Raw genomic sequence first — 18404 nt, 5'->3', positions numbered from 1 at the left:
ATCTAATGGACCATCTTTTTTTAGAGGAAAAGAAATAATTAACCATCCAGCCATTCACAAAGGCAATCAACCATAATTGACAAAAGATTATAAATCATCATTTAAATTAGTTTACCGAGAGTATGTTCTATATTAAAATGATAAAGACAGGACATCGTATTAACTGTCTCCTTTCTGGGAAATGTTGTTCTGCCTTTAAGAGGATTATCTTCAGCTATAATTTCTAAAAACTCTGTCTTTAGTGTATACTCTTTACCAGTGCCATTTGGGATGCTGTTTTGCACAATAGCTGCCCTTTTTTTATTTCTTTAATCTAACTTCATGTTTTATTTCTTTATTTTTATCACTGTTGTATTTCATATTGTAAGGACTACACTGGAGACCTGTGGACTTTTACTTTTAACAGTGTTGTTTTTATTGTTGATTATCCTAATTTGTTTATTTTTACCTGTTAACATATCTAAATTTAGTATTTGTATGACTGGTACTCACTTTATTTTCCTGCTGACCTTGTTAGTGAAAGAGGCAAATATTTTACCGTTATCGAGCTACACTACAAGACGAAATCTCTGGATGTGTTTTTGTTTGTGTTTAGAGCATGGTTACACTGGACAGTCCTGTGTTTCCTTTGTCGCCAAGTGTAAACTATCGTGATAACATATAAATCGCATGAAAGCACCCGGAAGCAGCTGGAAATTGAGCCACGTTTTCCTTTATTTTGTGCATGGAACGAAAGTTCGAGTGCCCGATTTCAACTTATCGAATGCACCATTACGTGATGACGCATGTGGCTGACGCAAGCAGTATAAAGCGCTATTTTCTGACGTCAGCGCCCTCTTCCCTGCCTATGCCCTCGTGAGGTGGGCAGTGTAAAATTCCTTGTCTCTTTTCTCCACCAAGAGAATCCAAAACCATCTGTCAAAATGGTGAGTTGATGTTATTTTTTAAACTGAGTAATGAATTGTTGGGCACATAAGCTTTCCTCGCTGTCAATATTAAGTTGAGTATGTGAATATTGTAAGGATGTATTGTTACTTGCATAATAGTGTGTGTGGTCTGTGCTCTGATCAAAATGGCAACCATTTTGTTATCTGCCGGTGGCCTGCAAGGCCCGCGAAGGCTGACTAAAGGCAGTTTGAAAATGTTGCTAAATCATACATATCTATTTGCCTACGTTAGTGCCTCCGTGGAAGGATTAACGTTTCTCCCGACTCTTTTAAAGGTTAAAATGATAAATTGTAACCGCTAATGTAGCTAACTTTACAACGACTGCGTTTTGCGGCATCGTTAGCCGTCGTTCCAGTAAATTGTCACTTATGGCCATACAAATGTCACAGAACCAAGATATGAGTAGGCTTTTGAAAATTGAAAACGTAATGGGTCAAGCCAAATGGTTAAAAAGTGAGCTTGACCTCGTTCTGATCTGTAGGAATAATTTGCCGGTACGTCGGCGCTGTCAGTGTTAGCATTTAGCATGGATTCAAAGTCTGTACACGTGGCCTGCTCACGCCGACGTTATGCCGGGTGTTTGTGTTTTAACAGCCTTTTGCCAACGTATTTTTAAGTAAGGTGATACTTTTTTAAATATGATGGTTTCAAATCGATATTTGGATAAAACCCGGGGCAGACGACTTGGATACTTTTTTAAGCCAAACGTAGACAACAGTAACGTCATCTTTGATGATGGCGGACACCCAACGCCCAGGGTGGAAGTGCAGCACAGCTGAGTTTACCTTATGTAAGCAACATTTTTACAGGGCTGAGGGCGCAGTTATTGTTAGATGTAGCAAATGAACGATCCATGTATACTAAGCAGAATTACACAAAGCGTGAGCCACAGAGCCTGTTGTTTAAAATAACGGACATAAAGGGGGTGCACTTTTACCGTTATCCCGTCTTTAGTATCTTGTCCCACATTAGTTGGTGTCACAAATGATGCCTTTAACCTCATCTGCACTTAACAGGAGAATCAAAATAAAATAATCACAACATTGTATTTTCAACTCACTTTCTTAAATTATTTTTATTTTAAAGCTTAGGGCCAAGAAAATCAGACATGTGTTAAATGGTCTAATCTTGACTCTGTCCCTTCAGGTGAACTTCACCGTAGACCAGATCCGTACCATCATGGACAAGAAGGCCAACATCCGTAACATGTCCGTGATTGCGCACGTGGACCATGGAAAGTCAACTTTGACAGATTCCCTGGTGTCAAAGGCTGGCATCATTGCCTCAGCTCGTGCTGGAGAGACCCGTTTCACAGACACCCGCAAAGATGAGCAGGAGCGCTGCATTACCATCAAGTCAACGTAAGGATTTTTTTTTTTTTTTTTTTTTTGCATTTTAATTGATGTGAGATTTTTAAATTTAAGACAACAAATGTGCTGGGATTAAAGAATCTCATCAGTTTCATATAGAGCTCAATTTTCTTAATACCTGTACAGTGTATCGTAGTATTTGGTCATTATGTGGTATGTTGGGCTATGTTGAGCACAGAATTTGTGGTAAAATTAAATGTTTTGTCTTAACTTGCAGAGCTATCTCCCTGTACTACGAGCTGAGTGAAAATGACACCGCCTTCATTAAGCAGTCCAAGGATGGCTCTGGTTTCTTGATCAACTTGATCGATTCCCCAGGGCACGTTGACTTCTCCTCTGAAGTGACTGCTGCTCTCCGTGTCACTGATGGAGCCCTGGTTGTGGTGGACTGCGTGTCTGGTAAGAGCCAAACCAAATATTTGTGGGCTTTTAACATTTTCACCTGCCAGTTCCAAGACCACAAAAAATAAGATACTAGGTGTAGTAGAACTGCAAGATATTTTTTTAGCTGTAGCCCAGCTATTTAATAGTGACCTGCTTTAGTGTTTGTGTTTAGATTGGTTAGGAGAGATGAGTATTGGCATTGGGTTTCAGGACAAGTTTACAGTCAACATGACTAAAGAACTGAGAGTAAATTGTTTCCATGCATTAAGAATATGCTCACACACCAAAGGAAGACTTGTGCCAGCACAGTCCTTGATACTTTTTTTGCTTATCTGAAATAAGATTTATAACTTTACATGCTCTTCAATTAGTTGTCGTATTATGTGTCCCTACTAGGCGTCTGTGTGCAGACTGAGACTGTGCTCCGTCAGGCTATTGGCGAGCGTATTAAGCCAGTCCTGATGATGAACAAGATGGACCGTGCCTTGCTGGAGCTGCAGCTTGAACCTGAAGACCTTTACCAGACCTTCCAGCGTATTGTTGAGACTGTCAACGTAATCATTTCCACCTATGGCGAGGATGAAAATGGACCTATGGGTAACATCATGGTGCGTAGCAGTCTGAACGTTTTAATTGGAACAAAGATTTGTCCGTTTGTCTGAGTACTCAGCACAGTTGCTGATATACTGTTGTCTCACTTTCAAGGTTGATCCAGTCCTCGGCACCGTTGGCTTTGGCTCCGGCCTCCATGGCTGGGCTTTCACCCTCAAGCAGTTTGCTGAGATGTATGCAGCCAAGTTTGCTGCCAAGGGCAACGCCCAGATGACACCCGTTGAGCGCTGCAAGAAGGTGGAAGACATGATGAAGAAGCTGTGGGGTGATAGGTGCGTTTCTAATACATAGAACCTCAGCTGTAGTGTTGAGGGCTGTCGAGATGTCAGATTGAGTGCATGGGGGCTCTCTTAAAGAGACCATTTCAGAGGGAATTGTGCAGAGTTTAAAGTGTGATTCTGAGCATAAGGTTATGATGGGAAATTGCACAGGGTGGGGTTTTTTTTTTTGCTTTTATACATTCTAATTTAATAAAGTAAATTAACAGTGGCTTCTGTTATATAAATGTTTTTAGTGTATCTGTAATGATTAATTACACTTTTTCTTTTCTAGGTACTATGACACAGCAAATGGAAAGTTCGTCAAGTCTGCAATTGGAGCCGATGGCAAAAAGTACCCCCGCACCTTCTGTGCTCTTGTTCTGGATCCCATCTTTAAGGTATGAAACCTTTGATAATGTTTAAATATTTAAAAAGGGTTAACTGGAAGAAGAAATGGCAACACTGGCGGTCCGACCTTATGTACTTGTTAGTCTGCCTTAGTCAGAATAAAAGTTGCCTTGTATGCCTGCATGTGATGACTCAAACATTCTTCACTTTGACCTGACTAATCAGTGATGACAACCTTAAGCCTGAGCAGGCGCAGATGCTTTATTAGCATGTTCATAATAAATTGCACTGAACTAATATAAATGGTTTCCCTCTAGGTGTTTGATGCCATCATGAACTTCAGAAAGGATGAAGCTGCCAAACTGATCCAGAAGATGGACATCAAGTTGGATAATGAGGACAAGGATAAGGAGGGCAAGCCTCTCCTGAAGGCTGTCATGCGCCGCTGGCTGCCCGCTGGAGAAGCCCTTCTGCAAATGATCACCATTCACCTGCCTTCACCTGTCACTGCCCAGAAGTACCGTTGTGAGCTCCTCTATGAAGGACCTGGAGATGACGAGGCTGCCATGGGTATGCAGCTGATGTATTTCAAATTTGCTCATGCACCAAGCAGTTGACATTGTTTGAAACACCTGCTTAAAATAACCCAGAATTTTAGTCGTTGGATTATTATTTTTAAGCTTGACATTGCTTTGCGTGTTAATGGTCATTAGGTATCAAGAACTGCGACTCCAAGGCTCCCCTGATGATGTACATCTCAAAGATGGTCCCCACCAGTGACAAGGGTCGCTTCTATGCATTTGGTCGTGTGTTCTCTGGGTCTGTGTCCACTGGCCTGAAGGTACGCATCATGGGACCAAACTTCGTCCCTGGCAAGAAGGACGACCTCTACTTGAAGCCAATTCAGAGGTTGGTTTCAGCATCTTCTTAATTAATTATTGGCAATAAATTTGTGAGGTAGGTAGGCCAGAACTGATTTGTCCTGCTCTGATCTCTACCAGGACCATTCTGATGATGGGCCGTTACGTTGAGCCCATTGAAGATGTGCCTTGTGGTAACATTGTGGGTCTGGTTGGAGTGGACCAGTTCCTCGTCAAGACAGGCACCATCACCACCTACGACCAGGCACACAACATGAGAGTGATGAAGTTCAGCGTCAGCCCCGTTGTCAGAGTTGCTGTGGAGGCCAAAAATCCCGCTGACCTGCCTAAGCTGGTGGAGGGTTTGAAGCGTCTGTCCAAGTCTGATCCTATGGTGCAGTGCATCATTGAGGAGTCTGGAGAGCACATTGTTGCTGGAGCTGGAGAGCTGCACCTGGAGATCTGTCTGAAGGATCTGGAGGAGGATCATGCCTGCATTCCAATCAAGGTAATATATTGAATTTAAGTAAAAGAGCACTGCACTTAATCTTAAGGTTTATACGACAGATGAGATATTTAGGCGTTATTTTGATATGTCCCTCTAAACATTTGTGCATTAACACTTTTTTCCAGAAATCTGATCCTGTGGTGTCCTACAGAGAGACAGTCAGTGCAGAGTCAGATATCATGTGTCTGTCAAAGTCACCCAACAAGCACAACCGTCTGTTCATGAAAGCCCGTCCCTTCGAGGAAGGCCTGGCAGAAGACATTGAGAAGGGTGACGTTACCTCTCGTCAGGAGCTCAAGGGCCGTGCCCGTTACCTTGCTGACAAGTACGAATGGGACGTCGGCGAGGCCAGAAAAATCTGGTGCTTCGGTCCTGATGGAACTGGCCCCAACCTGCTGGTGGATGTTACCAAGGGAGTGCAGTACCTCAATGAGATCAAGGACAGTGTTGTCGCTGGTTTCCAGTGGGCCGCCAAGGAGGTAAGGGCCTTGAGAGTATACTCGTGAGTGTAATATAAGCATTTTAAAAACGTTCTATCCAGTGATTCATGGATATTTGTTTAAAAGTGGTGTTTGAATGTTTTCAGGGTGTCCTCTGTGAAGAGAACATGCGTGCCATTCGCTTCGACATCCATGATGTGACCCTGCATACAGATGCTATTCACCGTGGTGGTGGCCAGATTATCCCCACAGCCCGCAGAGCTCTGTATGCTTGTGAGCTCACAGCTGAGCCCAGAATTATGGAGCCCGTCTACCTTGTCGAGATCCAGGTCAGTGTTTTTCCCCTGTGATGTTTTAGTTTCCAATTCGTAGCTCGTGGAAAATGGCACAGGGAAAGTTATATCCAAAGCTTGTGTCAATAGGTGGATTGTACGGGACAGAAAAATAAAAAAATACTACAGTTATTAAAGTCATTAAAAGTGAAGTACGGAATACTTGGATTTCGGTGTTGGTGCAGTTAACACTTTGATAGACTGCTACGTTTAAAAGGGAGCCAGAAGGTTTAAAAAAAAAGTTCGGTATTCTGGTTCAGTGAATCAAATTAGCTGAGATGAAGTATTTCATTGCTTAATAAGTACCCAACGTTGACTAAAGCAGAGTCTCTAATAATACAGTTTAAATGGTTGAGTTGCAGGGCTGACGGTTGCTGCCAGCTAAACCTTGTAAATCTCTTTAATTCTAAATCTTGTTGAACGAGTTTACCACACCTTTCAATGCACTACAGAGTTTAGTAATGCTGATTTTAGTCTTTTTATCACAGCTCACTTTAATAGCATTAAACAAACTGAAGTCGGTACCACTCACCATCTGTTTGCTCCACAGTGCCCTGAAGGTGCAATGGGTGGGATTTACGGTGTGCTGACCAGGAGGCGTGGTCATGTGTTCGAGGAGTCCAGGGTCATGGGAACACCTATGTATGTCATCAAGGCCTACCTGCCTGTCAACGAGTCATTTGGTAAGTCCTCTTTTGTTCTGAAGAGTCAAACGGCATCATCATCTAAGCTTAATTTATGTTCAGGTTTCAATCCCAAGTTCAAAAATTACCACAAAATTTTTAATTTATTTTATCAACTTTCCTTCTGACAATGCTGTCTGTGTTGAGCGCTCAGTGGATCTGCGCTCAACAGTGCAGCCTAGGCGGAATAGTCGAACGCAGATTCACTGAGCGCAGGGCAAGCTAGCGAGACAGAAGTTAAGCTCTGCTTGCAACATGGCAAATTGAACCTCCCCCACCCTCATTCAGATCTGGCGTTTGGAACTATTTTGGTTTTCATGTGACGTATGACCCTGAAGGTAAGCGCGTCATGGACAAAAGTAAAACAATATGTTGGATGTGCCAATGTTCAATTACATTGGTGGGAACTAGTGCGTTAGCGCAGTTAGCTCCTTAATGTGTTGACGCCGTCCAGCCCCACACACGGGGCGATCTGCGGTAGCTCGTTAACAGAGACTTGCCGTGTTGTGGCGTTAACATCATTTCAACTAGATTAACGCTGACAGCACTAGTGGGAACACAACGAATATGACAGCACATTTACGCCGACATCATCCTAGTGCAAAGACAAGTGGAAGCAGACAAAAACAACAAGCACGCATGCTACAAACTTTACCAGAGTAATTTAGACAGCCGTTAGCACATGATTCTCCTTATGGGGACCTGATATGTTTAATATGCTGCTGAGACTATAGCCCAGAGGAAGCGTATAGTATAGCTTTTATTTTGGAAAGAGCCATTTCTCTGTAATAAACTCTCTTTTCCAAAGATGAGTGATTTCTCGATCAGAGATTTATTTTTTTTATTACTTTGTTGTTTCAGCAACATTAAATTTAAAAACTGTACTTTTGAGTTAAAATATATATTTATAATTTTAATAAATGACAAATTAAAAAAGCATGAACTTTTTTTCTTCTTTTTTTTGTATCGAAAAAATATTGAACCGTGACATCAAAGTATCGAACCGGACCGTGAATTTTGTGTATCGTTGCACCCCTAATATTTAGATGTGACCAACAGGGGGGAAAAAATGTGTTTTTCAAGTCATGTGATACTCTGAGTATACGAGGTATTAAATAATACTTTCTGTCACCAGGTTTCACAGCTGACCTGCGTTCCAACACTGGTGGCCAGGCCTTCCCACAGTGCGTGTTTGACCATTGGCAGATCCTCCCTGGAAACCCACTGGATGCCACATCCAAGCCTGGTGTAGTTGTCCTTGAGACACGTAAACGTAAAGGTCTCAAAGAAGGTGTCCCAGCCTTGGACAACTACCTGGACAAATTGTAAAAGCTTGGACACCCCTCTTGGCACTTGTCTCATTCCTCCATGCTCAACACATTTAAGTCTACGTTGTGGGACCGGACTGTACAGAACAAAGTGAGCACTAATGTTTGCCAAAAGGATTGACAATAATTAAGAAATGACTACAAAAATTGTAAACGATAAATAAAAGAAAATAAAAACTTTTATGTATCAAGCTGCTTTCTTTATTGGGGATGATTGTGTGGGTAGTTTTCTTTTTTGTTTTGCCCACTCGTAAATCTGGTGAAAATGTTGAATTTGGAATGATTATTCTTTATTTGCGTTTAGCCTGGCCTGTACTTCTTTCTTTTCTATATACCCCTGCTGCCAGCAACACCTGTGGCTAAAGACAGTGTTCTGGTTGTTGGTCCATCCCATTCCCATAAATGTGATTACTCAGTGCCTCAAAGCAATTTCATTTGGCACAAATATTTACTTTTGACTACCATCTAAAAATCAAACTGGGGAGCTGAAACAAACTTATTGGCCAGAGACAACATTCTTTAATGTGCAGCACTCCACATGTCTAATAGGATAAAGTGATGGCAGTTTATACTCTGAAGATTAAAAAGACTGGTGGGTGGGTGTGTACATCCATGAGCATTTTGTTAACTGTTTGATTTTATTGCAGTTTAGAACTTTGAAATCTAGTTAATGTCTCTTCAAGCCTATGGGGAAAATACACATATTTATTGGCATACAGTTAATAGTATATAACCGTTTTGTACAGAGATTTGCCTGCTCTGCTTATTGTCTGGTGGACATGAGTTCTCCAACTCAGATGTCACATGGATGTATTCATCTGTTGCAGCATGAGCAAAGTGGCTTTCCTGCATTTCCAGCGCTGCATAACAGCCACACCCAGAGCGTTCGGTGGGGCGGGGCTTAGTTGTCACAACGAAAACTTGTCGTTAGTAAGACTTCCTGCCTTAAACTACTCTGTGAGGCTTGATGCAACACTGGACATTATCTGTTTTCTAAGTCCTGTGACTTGTGTTTTTGAAGGAGTATTAGAAAAGTATGAATGGGTCTGTCATTCAAATACCGCAGGCTGACTGACCTAAAGCCTTATTTGGCTGCAAATCTCCTGGTTAAGACTTTAGAAATTAAAATAAAATCTAATACGGATGCACAAGAAGGAGCTTTGCCAGTTAAGTGTCAGGATGTTTGATATTTAAAGAGCACAAGTGTAAAAAAACAAAAATTGCATCATTGACTGATTTTGGTGAATTTAATGGTACACAGTTTTAGTAATCTTCCATTGAATCTCTGTTCAGTCAGTGAGTAAAAAAGAGAGAAAGGAAAAACAATGTTAAAAATCTGTTATGTTTTTTATAAACTGTCAAAAAAGTAGTTTGATATGTTTTGAACCGAAGTAAGGAATATCTGACGTAAGCACTCCTCTAATGCCAGCTGGTGACCGTTTGCGAGTTCTGCTTGGAACATAGTTGCTATTAAATAAATTTGTGTCCCACATCATCTTTGAATTAGTGATGATCCTCAACAAAGATAAATCACGAATGACTGAAGAGGGTCCTGCACTTCACATGCACGGCTTCACAGCATTTTAATAAATAAAAAATCTGACCTATTTCCTTGACCAACACCACAAAAAGTAGAAAGAGTGCTTTTCACGTTGATTAATCCAATTCGAGTACATTTCCCTGCTTTTTCTTAAGGGATATGGGGCAGGTTGTTATGATTATATGCCAAAGTATTATTTCTATTAAGAAGTAAACTTAATATTTCAACAAGCGAGAGAAATTTTTTAGAAAAGAGATTTGGGAGAGAATTGCACAACAGCAAAGATGCCAAGCAAAAAAAAAGATCTTTAAAGCATCAAAGTTCGAGTTAGGTTTTCTTCATCAGATGCTGCAGCGTATTTTCTGTAAGTAGTTTTCAAGCAGTGGTATCCACGAGAATGCTTAAAAAACGTAAAACTTTAAAATAACTGCCTAAACAGGTCCCCGGAGGCTTGTCAAGATGGCTGTCGAGTTGCCAGACTTGCTTCAAGCAGGATTTTATAACAGAGGTTGAAAACCACCTTTCCTGTATGTGCACACACCAGCAGTTACATAATATGACCACCAGAGGACACCAAAGTACGTAATGGATTTTACAGCAGACTTGGAAAGCACGACCAACAGCTGACAAGAAGCCCAAGCGAATAGCAAACGAACTTCCGGTGAAGACTTAAAATAAAAAAGTACGAAAAGGTCCTATGGCCACGTTGTGCGCATGTTTCACTGATATGTGTCACATAGTGGTGAATGCTTCGGTTTAGGCGACCCTGAACTAAGAGCCACAGTGGAAAACATTTTTACTGTCAGCCTTACAGCAATAGAGAAGTAATCATGTAGGAGATCTGTAGAGTAGAAAATAAAGATAAACACTGCTTGTGTTAAGCTGTTTTGTAAAAAAAAAAAAGTACGTAACTTACACAACTCCAACCATATCTACACGACGACAAAGCGTCTTACGTCACTACTTCTATTTTCGTCCTGCCCTTACAGCTCTTTAAAAATTCATAACATGTTTAAAACCCTGCCTTTGTATTTATTCCATCTGATCTGAGTGCGGCGCATACTGGTTCTGGGTGGAAACGGGGGGGGGGGGGGGGGGGGATGAGAGGGGGTCTTCGACCAGCCAACCAATCACGAGTCTCCCTATCGACCAATCAGGAGACAGGCAGGCTGTTCTTCCTGTTTGGCTGAGGGATTCATTATCGGGTGAGTAATAAAATCCAAAAAGTAGAAATATATTTGTAAAAATCTATAATTTTCCGTGGTGAAGAAACACTTCTACTTTTAGGAGTGTCTGATTTTAATTTTTACCACCAGAAGGGTGGGCGGTGTGGCGGTGTGGATTATCTTTTATTGTGTAGATTTCTGCCCGTTGTTTGTGTATGTGCGTGTGTGAGAGCTGCGACTAGTTAACGTTAGCCACACTGAACTGCTAGCAGTCAGGTTAGCTTGAAAATCGGCGTTATTGTGGGGAAATAGCTAATTATAATCGATGCTAGTAAATATATTTTGTACACTACTTAAACCTTCTAATTCTGCACAGATTTCTCCCCACGGAATTACTCTCTAACGGATAAACACGTTTTTATTCTGAGAGTCAGCTGCACGGACACAGATCATGGGAGGGATCAAACAAGAGCAGAGTGATGCATCACATCAGCCCAAAGCTTCACAGACAGCGGATCAACCCCCAGAAGAGGTGAGCACCGCTGCAGCTGACTAAAGTGGACTGGATTTGATGCAGTCAATTTCATTTAAATCTTTTAATTGGGAAAATAAGGGTGTTCATATTTGGTTAAATACTTTGCTTCAGCAGGTACACTCAGGTTTTTTAAAAAAAGTTTTTGGACTCCATGGAGGGTCCTGAAACTAAGGACACACTGTGACTCATTAGTCTGCCAGCAGGGTCTTGATGGAGTGCTTTTCTGTGTCTCTTCCATCACTGTTTTTGCATGCTCTTTAGATGTGGGCTTTAACTGGGCCATTGCAGCACCATGCTTTTTTTTTTCAGCCATTCTGTTGAAGGTTTGCTGCTGTGCTTGGGATCATTGACCTTTTGCATGACCCAGTTTAATATACAGAGGAGTCAATGGTTGACTCATTGACTGCAAAACAAACCCAAATCATTACCCTTCTTCTGCCATGCTTTACAGATGTTTTGAGGTGTTTGTGCTGATATGCACCAAATGTGTTGTTGTGTTTTATGGACAAACATCTCTGCCTGGGTCTCATCGGTCCAAATGGCATAGTTCCAGAAGCCTCGTGGTTTGTTCAGATCTATATTTGCAATCCTGAGCCCTGCTGCCATGTTCTTTTTTTTAGAGCCAGTGGATCTTAGCTGATTATTAAGGCAGTCACTAGCTGCATCAGGAGGAGTTAGATTAGACTGTCCTTGCCTTTCTGAGACTGTTGTTTCATCCATCTGCAGCCCAAGAAAAGAGGCTGGCCGAAGGGAAAGAAAAGGAAGAAGGTGCTGCCAAATGGTCCCAAGGCACCTGTTACAGGATATGTGCGCTTTCTGAATGAACGGCGAGAACATATGCGGGCCAGATACCCTGATTTACCTTTCCCAGAAATCACCAAGAGACTCGGAGCAGAGTGGACACGATTAGCTCCGATGGACAAACAGGTAGCTTTTAAAAGTGTCCCATGCACATGCAGATTGTTCAATATAACACAAAATAACGTCATCAGCTGGATATTTAGTGATGTTTTGCACAGGGTGTTGTTGTATTTGAACATATTTCGTATACCAATAGCGTTATCTGGATGAAGCGGAACGAGAGAAGATGCAGTATGCCCAGGAACTGAAGGAATATCAGCAGACTGAGGCCTATCAGATCACCAGTGCTAAAATACAAGACAAGAGGATCAAAAAAGGTAACAACTACCCTCTGCTTACTGCTTTAGAGTTGCTCTGTCTTATGTGAGCTGTATGTAATGCACATACAATTTTTTTTAGAAGACACACCATCTGCAGTTATCGGCACTAGTTCAGGATCCTCCTTAACAAAGGTAGGTGACGCTCTAATCAGTTATTACTGTTTTCTTCGGTGTCACTTTCCCGTCAGTTGTCCATTTGCTGACTCTTTCTGTTTTAGGCTTCTGACCTCTCAAACAGATTTGACATTCCTATTTTCACCGAAGAGTTCCTCGATCAGAACAAAGGTAACAGAGGAACTGACAGCGCCTGACTAGTAGTGTTAAGACAGAACTGTGCCGTTGCTCTGTTAGGTAATCGGACATTCTCGATTAAACTTCCAAGCCCGTCAAACTCTTTTTATTTTTATTCTCTGCGTTCAGCTCGAGAGGCAGAGTTGCGACGCCTCCGTAAGGCCAACATTGAGTTTGAGGAGCAGAATGCAGTGCTGCAGCGGCACATTAAGGACATGTACAATGCTAAAGAGCGCCTGGAGGCTGAATTGGGGCAAGATGAGAAACGTACCCAGGCTCTCCAGCAACACTTGATGGCCATTAAGCACACACTGGTCAACAGTCTCTCATCGGTGCCCTTGCCAGGTCAGCATTGCTTGGGTCAGACTCATGAAGGGAAATGCAGTAGGAGGGCAAAACATTAGATAATGCTGCTGTTATTGAATCTCTCTTTTTTCCTGACTTTTAAACATGTGGCTATAGCAACAGCAAGGTTTAGTTTATACATATTAGAGTCTCGTCTGAAATGATCAAAATTAAACATTTGCAGTCAGTTCTGTATTTATCCTGAACAGGTACTGGGGAGACAGCATCTCTTGGAAATCTGGATTCATACCTGAGTCGTCTCAGCGGAGTGCTCGAGGGCAACCCTCATAAACACCGTGCCCTGCTTACCCAGCTTTGTGAGGTCCTATCTCACCTGGACAGGTAATCTAATTATTATATACAGTACTCAGACTGATAGGGTGGATAATTTAAAATAGAATACTGGGAGCTGTAATGGAGCGAACGGATACTCTGTGTCGTCTTCCAAGAGATATATCGATTTGCTTGCCAAACACTGGCTCTCTGCGAAAGCAAAAGGTTATACCTGAGTTTGAATAAGTCTTTACACTTGAAATGCAATGTGATGGACTCAGACTGGGTGTAAACACCATCAGTTTTTTTTCCCAGTTAGTGGTCTGGTCTTTGTTAATGTCAGCTCAGATGCAGCGTTTAGTGTTTAATGCTGCCAAACACATTTGACAACAGCTCAACACTTTGGCTTATCACATCCTGTTTTTGTCACAGATGTCACACCAGAGCTTTTTCTCACACTCCCTCCTGTGGCGACACAGGTGTTCGTGTCAAAAATATGAAGCTACGTCCAAAAGCTGGTTAGCTGCTTTGGGTTTTATACATATAAACAAACAAAATGTTGTTTGTTACTTGGTCAGCCTTATTGCTCAGTTATAGAAGAGCAAACATAAGACAGCCTCCTTTGCAACTAGGAAAAGCTGGTGGTTGCCTGGTGATTGCGTTGAACTTTTTCACATTTGACCAACTGTTGACCCAGATGTTGAGCATTCCCCACCATAAAACATCTGGGTGACCACTTTCGATCTCGAGGTGGCAGAACAGGTCACCTGGTGGGAGGCAACCTGTCTTCAAATCATCTGAGTCGGTGCTACTCAGCCAGTCTGCAACAGCAACAGATTCGCGATTTTTGATTTAGTAGTGTATTATTATCACAGATCGGATCGAATTGCTAACCCGGTCTCAAAAGTTTTATCCCTGACCGTGTCTGCAAACGTTTGCAGTCTGTTGCCATCTTCAAAGCAACTTTTCTAGGTGCTCCAAAGTTGCTTTGAAGGGAAAAACTGATTGCAAGTGATGCAGACCTGATCCCTGACTTCGAACCAACAAGATTACAAGTTCATTGGACACGGTTGCACTAATTGTAGTCATTCGGCTGTCTCCAACCACTGTTTTCCTGGTGTAACTGTAGCATTCGCTTTTACACTTTGTTAGTTGTTAGCAAACATTTTAGGCTCTGGTTGCCTGTCGTATGTTTACCTTTAGTTTATTCATTTCGGGTCACACCCTTTATCTCTTGAAGTGAAGTTGACTTTCCCTGCTTCACTAAATTGCCGCTTCTATAGTCGCTTCTTGCATGGATGCTTCTTTAAAGGCTGCATTTACTGCACAGGCATGAATGGTGTCAGTTTTCTCATCAAGAAAGTGAACAAACCAGTTATTAAAATTTCAAACCATTACTTAGACACTCATGCGCTGTTATTAAACATATTTGTCTACATTATAAATATAACTTTTACCTTCAGAGGTGGTTGTGTTTGAAATGCCTCCAGAACTACTGTGTAGGGCTCCACATTTACTGATTACTATATTATTTTCCTTCAAAATGAAGCACGCTTTATATGTGCATTACTATTTGTTAACAAATGCAACACACTGTAATATTGGTGCAAAAATTGCACGTGTCCAGGGTCTCCATTTTATTGTTTTGCTTTATATCTTGTCTCTAACGACATGTTTTCATTCCTTGCCAGTGAGAAGTTATGAGGAGGCTGCAGACAGAGACACACCCAGTCTTGGATCACGGACACGCGAGAGGCTTGGTGCTTTTAGGTCAAATCATTGCCAATCAGCAGAGCATGTAGATAGGAACAGGTACTTCAGAACAACACACATAATCCATGTCTGCATGCCTATAGTTTATGAATATGTGTGGACGTGTGTATTCCCACACATACATTTTGTGAATGTAAGTCTGTGCGGCGGGGTTGAGGGGGCTTTACAATTCATAAATGTCATCAAATAAAATGTCATTTTACTTTCTGCTGCCTTAATTAAGTCTTTTGGGAGTCACCTTTCCCTTATCGTGTAGTCGTCTACAGGTACATGGCATGTACAGCAAGCCGAATGATCAGTTTACTGTAAATGATTTGTGGCGTGTGTTTGGCGGAGGGATGCATAAGTAGTTATTTTTAAAAACTGGAAAGGGGTGAGTATGCATGGTGGAATTTCTATTGATAATGTCAGGTTCTGAAATGGACAGTTTGTTTGCCATGTTGTCAGAAAACTGAATATTTGTATTTTTCCAGATGTTCATTAAACCATTCTGAAAGTGGAGAATTTATGCACATTTATTGCTGACATAATTGTTTAAAGTGCACAGCCTCGTGTTTAAAACAAATAACAAAACAGCACGTCACACCTGCAGAGGTAGACCCCACAGCAGGTAACTAATTAGACGTGGTTTTGTTACATTCACTGACTGTAAAACGAGGAACTGTAATGATGCAGGGGAAGCTCCGTCCCAGCAGAGGGAGATGTGGGCCCACACACGGTTACAGCAACAGCAGCTGAATCCTGGACTAGCTTCACTGAGGCGTGCTTCATATTTTGCGAGTGTCATGCCAAGGTTTAAAAACGTCATCATTTCTGGTATTTAGATTTTTAAATTGGTCACAAACAGCTGATGTGCTTCCAGTCGGGCACACTAAATCAACTTACCTAATTACTACCTTCTTAAACTGGATGTTTTTTTTTTTTTTGCACCTCTGAAATTTTTAAATCTCAAACTATTAATGGTAGAGGAACGGGGAAAATCAAGCACCGTCAAAACCATCTCCCAGCCCATCTTGAAGTATTTGATGAATTTTCTTTACTGTTCCCATCTTAAGATAGGAACAGTAAAGAAACACGGAGGCACTGGAGACAGTTTTGATGGACAGGAGAGACACCTGTGCTGTCATCGTGGCCAAATGCTGCCTAACTACACTTTGGCTGAACGTTAAATTTGTGATGTTAGGAAGACCAGGCCTTCCTCCCACATTTCATCTGACACTGAAATGCCCAGTTCTTCCTGAAACGATCAATATTTACTAACGTCATAGATGTCATGACAAAGGGGTGAGTGTGTGTGTCACATATCTGTCAATTTTTCATTTGAGTAATTCATAAAAACGCTGCTTCGATTGTGAACTCTTAGATACATTCATCTGTACAAATCACAAAATTGAACATGGATTTAAAAAAAGATGAGGATGGGTATATTTACTGTGGAGCTGGAAGTATAAAGCATATTTATCTTTTCTATGTTAAGCTCACCAGCACAACAAAGTCTCTTCTGCTTCCAGTCCAGAAATACACAATCCGTCTGTGCTGGTTTGAACAAGTGATTGTATGCTCTCGGGCTGTGTAGCAAGACATTTGGCAGTCCATAAAAGTTTTATTTGATTTGAAATCTGCAGGGAGTTTCTGAGAATGGAGTTATAACCACGTAATTTGTAGGAAGGCTGTACTCTGGAAAAGAACAGCACTCAGAGAGGTCTTTGAAAGTGACGTGGATTTGATTTTTAACCAGAGTGCAGAGACGGCAGACCGGTCGGCAGCAGGGGAGTCCCATTACCAGAAAGGGAGAGCACAGTAATGATACCTAAATACAGGAAGGCCAAAGCCAACCTGTGTTTACATTCTTCTACAAGCCGACTTTAACAATGCAAGGCTTTTCATGTGCCCAGACAAATCAAAGGATTACTGAATCCATTTGTGTGCACATAAAGGGGAAGGTTTTAGAAAACCTATAAGCATCTGCAGCTGATTGTATAATGCAGGCGATTGTGGAAAGGGCACCGATTTCCATTTTCTGCTGTGAGCCTTGACTTTGTCAAAGAAATTCAACTTTATGAAAAATCTGGTCAGATGAATGTGTTACTGTTTACACCTTTTCTTCACTATTTGCCATTAGTAATAGTATAGGTGATGCTAATTAATATAAACCAATATATTTGGGAATGTTTTGAGTCACCCTTCATTTCTTTATGTTTTGCTTCATAGGCAACAAATGTTTTTGACATTTTTAAAAGTGCTTTGAGCAATGCAACGCCAGCCTTTCTGGAGGGAAAGTTTTAAAGTTTTGGGGCATTGGCTGCTTTTTCACTCACTCTCAGTCCAGTCCTTGTCTTTCTTAGTCCGTCTGCCTGCTGCAAACGCAACAAGTCTTCATTTCTTCAGCTGAATCTATGAAAAATATTTTTAAAAGTGTTTTTTCATCAACTAGGTGATTCACAAACTCCTATTAGCCAAAAACTTGGCACATCTCAGCATGATGTGCAGTGTCTCCTTAAAAATCGTTGTAGTATATACATGGAAAAAGTGCCAGGTTTAAATCTACATCGGATCAACAGAATCTAAAAGTCCTTAAGAAAACTTCCAGCAAAAACCTGACACAAGATCTGAGATGTGCATCTGGACCTTTAGCCGATCCAGCTACTGTTCATTGAAGCCTCATCTGAAACGGTCTCAGTGGAAGGAAGAAGTCATTCTTAAGGAAAGGAAACAGGGAGGGAAGGCTGAGGTGCGCCATAATATACAAGAACTGGACTGAAAATAAATTTGTGCCAACAGGTGTGATGGAGTGATGAATCCAAATTGTCATAGTTTGATTCACCATGCAATACCATCTGGAAAACATGTGATTGGCTTCATTTTTCAGCATGACAGGGATCCCAAACACACTCCCAGTGCAATTTTAATCCACGCCTAGATTAAAATCCACAGTGGAACACTATCAGTCATGGATTCCCCCCCAGAGCCTCAGCATTATTGAAGTAGTGTGGGAACCAAAAGCAGCCAACATCCAAATATTGACTTCCCTCCCCCCCCAAGCCCAATATAAAGAAATGAAGGGTGACTCGAGTAGTCTGCACATTACTGTATTTTTCCAAAAATGTCCAAAGTGTAAAGTTAGAAGTTAATAATCGGGGATTTCACTCCCCCTCCCCCACCTTTACACACCACCACCACGCGCTCTTACGTCACTGCCAGGAGCTGTCCACGCAGCGGTGGTGCTG

At 41.6% G+C, this 18404-nt stretch overlaps 2 protein-coding genes and 1 non-coding gene across 5 annotated transcripts; all 3 read left to right on the top strand.

Moving 5' to 3' along the window:
* The first annotated feature begins 818 nt into the window (after positions 1-818).
* On the top strand, positions 819-8264 carry LOC146680409 (elongation factor 2b-like). Its single transcript, XM_085447678.1, has 13 exons — positions 819-926; positions 2095-2309; positions 2536-2717; positions 3099-3310; positions 3408-3586; positions 3867-3972; positions 4240-4492; positions 4636-4831; positions 4924-5290; positions 5416-5769; positions 5877-6059; positions 6613-6745; positions 7881-8264. The coding sequence occupies exons 1-13, from the start codon at positions 924-926 to the stop codon at positions 8072-8074; spliced, it is 2577 nt and encodes an 858-aa protein (XP_085303804.1). The 5' UTR covers positions 819-923; the 3' UTR covers positions 8075-8264.
* LOC146680410 (small nucleolar RNA SNORD37) lies at positions 4103-4170 on the top strand. The gene has a single exon (XR_014918443.1). It is a non-coding gene; the product is annotated as a small nucleolar RNA SNORD37 (small nucleolar RNA).
* Positions 8265-10758: 2494 nt separating the features above from the next.
* On the top strand, positions 10759-15673 carry hmg20b (high mobility group 20B). Of its 3 annotated transcripts, none has more exons than XM_085449200.1 (9): positions 10759-10818; positions 11214-11311; positions 12041-12241; positions 12372-12492; positions 12575-12627; positions 12714-12780; positions 12916-13131; positions 13341-13473; positions 15096-15673. In XM_085449200.1, exons 2-9 carry the CDS (start codon positions 11231-11233, stop codon positions 15106-15108), a joined length of 885 nt encoding a protein of 294 aa, XP_085305326.1. In that variant the 5' UTR covers positions 10759-10818; positions 11214-11230; the 3' UTR covers positions 15109-15673. The 3 variants fall into 3 exon arrangements, with proteins under 3 accessions (XP_085305326.1, XP_085305324.1, XP_085305325.1); XM_085449198.1 differs by having other exon boundaries at positions 10761-10818; positions 11156-11311; XM_085449199.1 differs by lacking the exon at positions 15096-15673 and having other exon boundaries at positions 10761-10818; positions 11156-11311; positions 13341-13477.
* The last annotated feature ends 2731 nt before the right edge of the window (positions 15674-18404 follow it).

The sequence above is a fragment of the Copadichromis virginalis genome, linkage group LG23 (genome assembly GCF_057382275.1).
Source record: "Copadichromis virginalis isolate Kocher_CV1m ecotype Utaka linkage group LG23, C_Virginalis_male_GT1.1, whole genome shotgun sequence".
Classification (NCBI taxonomy): domain Eukaryota; kingdom Metazoa; phylum Chordata; class Actinopteri; order Cichliformes; family Cichlidae; genus Copadichromis; species Copadichromis virginalis.
The sequence above is the reverse complement of the archived record's forward strand: the minus strand, read 5'-3'. Positions and strand labels throughout refer to the sequence as shown.

Bases quoted from the DNA above. Each gene is read 5' to 3' on its own strand.
- hmg20b (XM_085449200.1), top strand. From the start codon at position 11,231: ATGGGAGGGATCAAACAAGAGCAGAGTGATGCATCACATCAGCCCAAA. The intron at 12,242-12,371 runs GTAGCTTTTAAA...GTATACCAATAG, and splicing joins TAGCTCCGATGGACAAACAG to CGTTATCTGGATGAAGCGGA. The intron at 12,628-12,713 runs GTAGGTGACGCT...TTTCTGTTTTAG, and splicing joins CAGGATCCTCCTTAACAAAG to GCTTCTGACCTCTCAAACAG.
- LOC146680409 (XM_085447678.1), top strand. The intron at 2,310-2,535 runs GTAAGGATTTTT...CTTAACTTGCAG, and splicing joins TGCATTACCATCAAGTCAAC to AGCTATCTCCCTGTACTACG. The intron at 5,770-5,876 runs GTAAGGGCCTTG...GAATGTTTTCAG, and splicing joins TCCAGTGGGCCGCCAAGGAG to GGTGTCCTCTGTGAAGAGAA.